General features: G+C 53.6%; 1 protein-coding gene across 1 annotated transcript; it reads left to right on the top strand.

Moving 5' to 3' along the window:
- Window positions 1-408: 408 nt before the first annotated feature.
- On the top strand, window positions 409-1,144 carry LOC140262494 (feather keratin 1-like; the record flags this gene model as incomplete). Its single annotated transcript, XM_072356884.1, has 2 exons — window positions 409-534; window positions 809-1,144. Coding segments are annotated over 2 exons (462 nt in total), but the record flags the coding sequence as incomplete, so codon positions are not given.
- Between the last annotated feature and the right edge of the window lie 295 nt (window positions 1,145-1,439).

Below are 1,439 nucleotides of genomic sequence, written 5' to 3'. Positions count from 1 at the left end.
GAGCTCCTCTATCATTTGCAGAAGGAAGCTAATGTCAGATCAGACAACAAAACTCCTGGTTGCTAATGGCCTGGCAAGTAGTCGGTCCAGCAGATACCACGGTGGCTGGACATTTGGAACTTGCTGCACCATGGCCAGTGAGTGGGGGATTAGGAAGAAGGGACGAGAGTCGGAACCATGGAAGCATGTGTGAAAGGAAATCACAGCTGTATGGTTTCACATTTTTGTGCTGTGAGGAAATGCATCGCTTCTAACAAAATGAGTTGCCAGCCATTCCTTGGATCTCTCACACACGCACCTGAAAGAAGTTACCCTGGCAAAATAGTCATGACAGGAATGAGGAAACGAAATGGGCAGAGTTGACGGAATTTGTGCCATTAGGAAGGACTATTTGCATTTGAGGCATGACTCTTGGAAAATTACGGCTTGCTTAGAGTGACTGCTGGCCTGAGGAAGCACACAAGCAGTATAAAAGCGGGCCCATCTCCTCTCTCTCTCATCCATTCCTCTCTCCACCGCCTCCCTGGGAACAAGGTGAGTCCACAGCCCTTTCTCCAGCTCCTCTTCATCCGCAGTTTCTCTGATGTGTCTTGTCAGAGAAGTCTCCTGAGCCACAGGCAAGGGAGGATACTGAATGTGCCGGTCTGCCCTTTTCAGGGTCTGTGGCTAGATAAGGAAGGAGAAGATCATGGTCTTCCTTATACAGCTTCCAGATCCGCAGCCAACACTGTGCTCTGGATCTCCCCTAATAGGATCGCAGGCTGCTAATCACTCTCCCCTTCCTTTACATCACCCCCTGTCCCAACAGGAGCCTCTCCAGACACCAGACATGTCCTGCCTCGACCAGTGCCTTCCCCGCCTGCCCTGCCAGCCCTGCGGCCCCACCCCGCTGGCCAGCAGCTGCAACGAGCCCTGCGTCAGGCAGTGCCAGGACTCCAACGTCTACATCCAGCCCTCTCCCGTGGTGGTGACCCTGCCCGGACCCATCCTCAGCTCCTTCCCGCAGAACACCGCCGTGGGATCCTCCACCTCCGCTGCCGTTGGCAGCATCCTCAGCTCTGAGGGTGTGCCCATCTCCTCTGGAGGTTTTGGCCTCTCTGGCTTAGGCAGCCGCTTCAGTAGCAGGAGGTACTTCCCCTGCTAAAGCTATTGGCAGTGCCCTTGGACAAAGACCTCCCTGGACGCAGAAGTTGGTAGCAGTCCTGCAACAGAGCACTGCAATCTTGTTTTTAGAGGGTACAAGCAATGCCAACACCACTTGCAAAGGAACCGGTCCAGCATGAACTCTCAGAAAGCTTTGTCCATGTTTGCCTTTCCCCTCTTCTGCTCACTCCTTTTCCTCCTGATGCATTCTTTGTCACCCGTGCCCAAGTGGTCTGTTAACCCCAGGAATCCAAGCCAGGGAAAACATGATGGCCCATCTCTCTCTGTGGAAAAAG

This window comes from Excalfactoria chinensis, chromosome 24 (genome assembly GCF_039878825.1).
Source record: "Excalfactoria chinensis isolate bCotChi1 chromosome 24, bCotChi1.hap2, whole genome shotgun sequence".
Lineage (NCBI taxonomy): Eukaryota > Metazoa > Chordata > Aves > Galliformes > Phasianidae > Excalfactoria > Excalfactoria chinensis.
The sequence above is the reverse complement of the archived record's forward strand: the minus strand, read 5'-3'. Positions and strand labels throughout refer to the sequence as shown.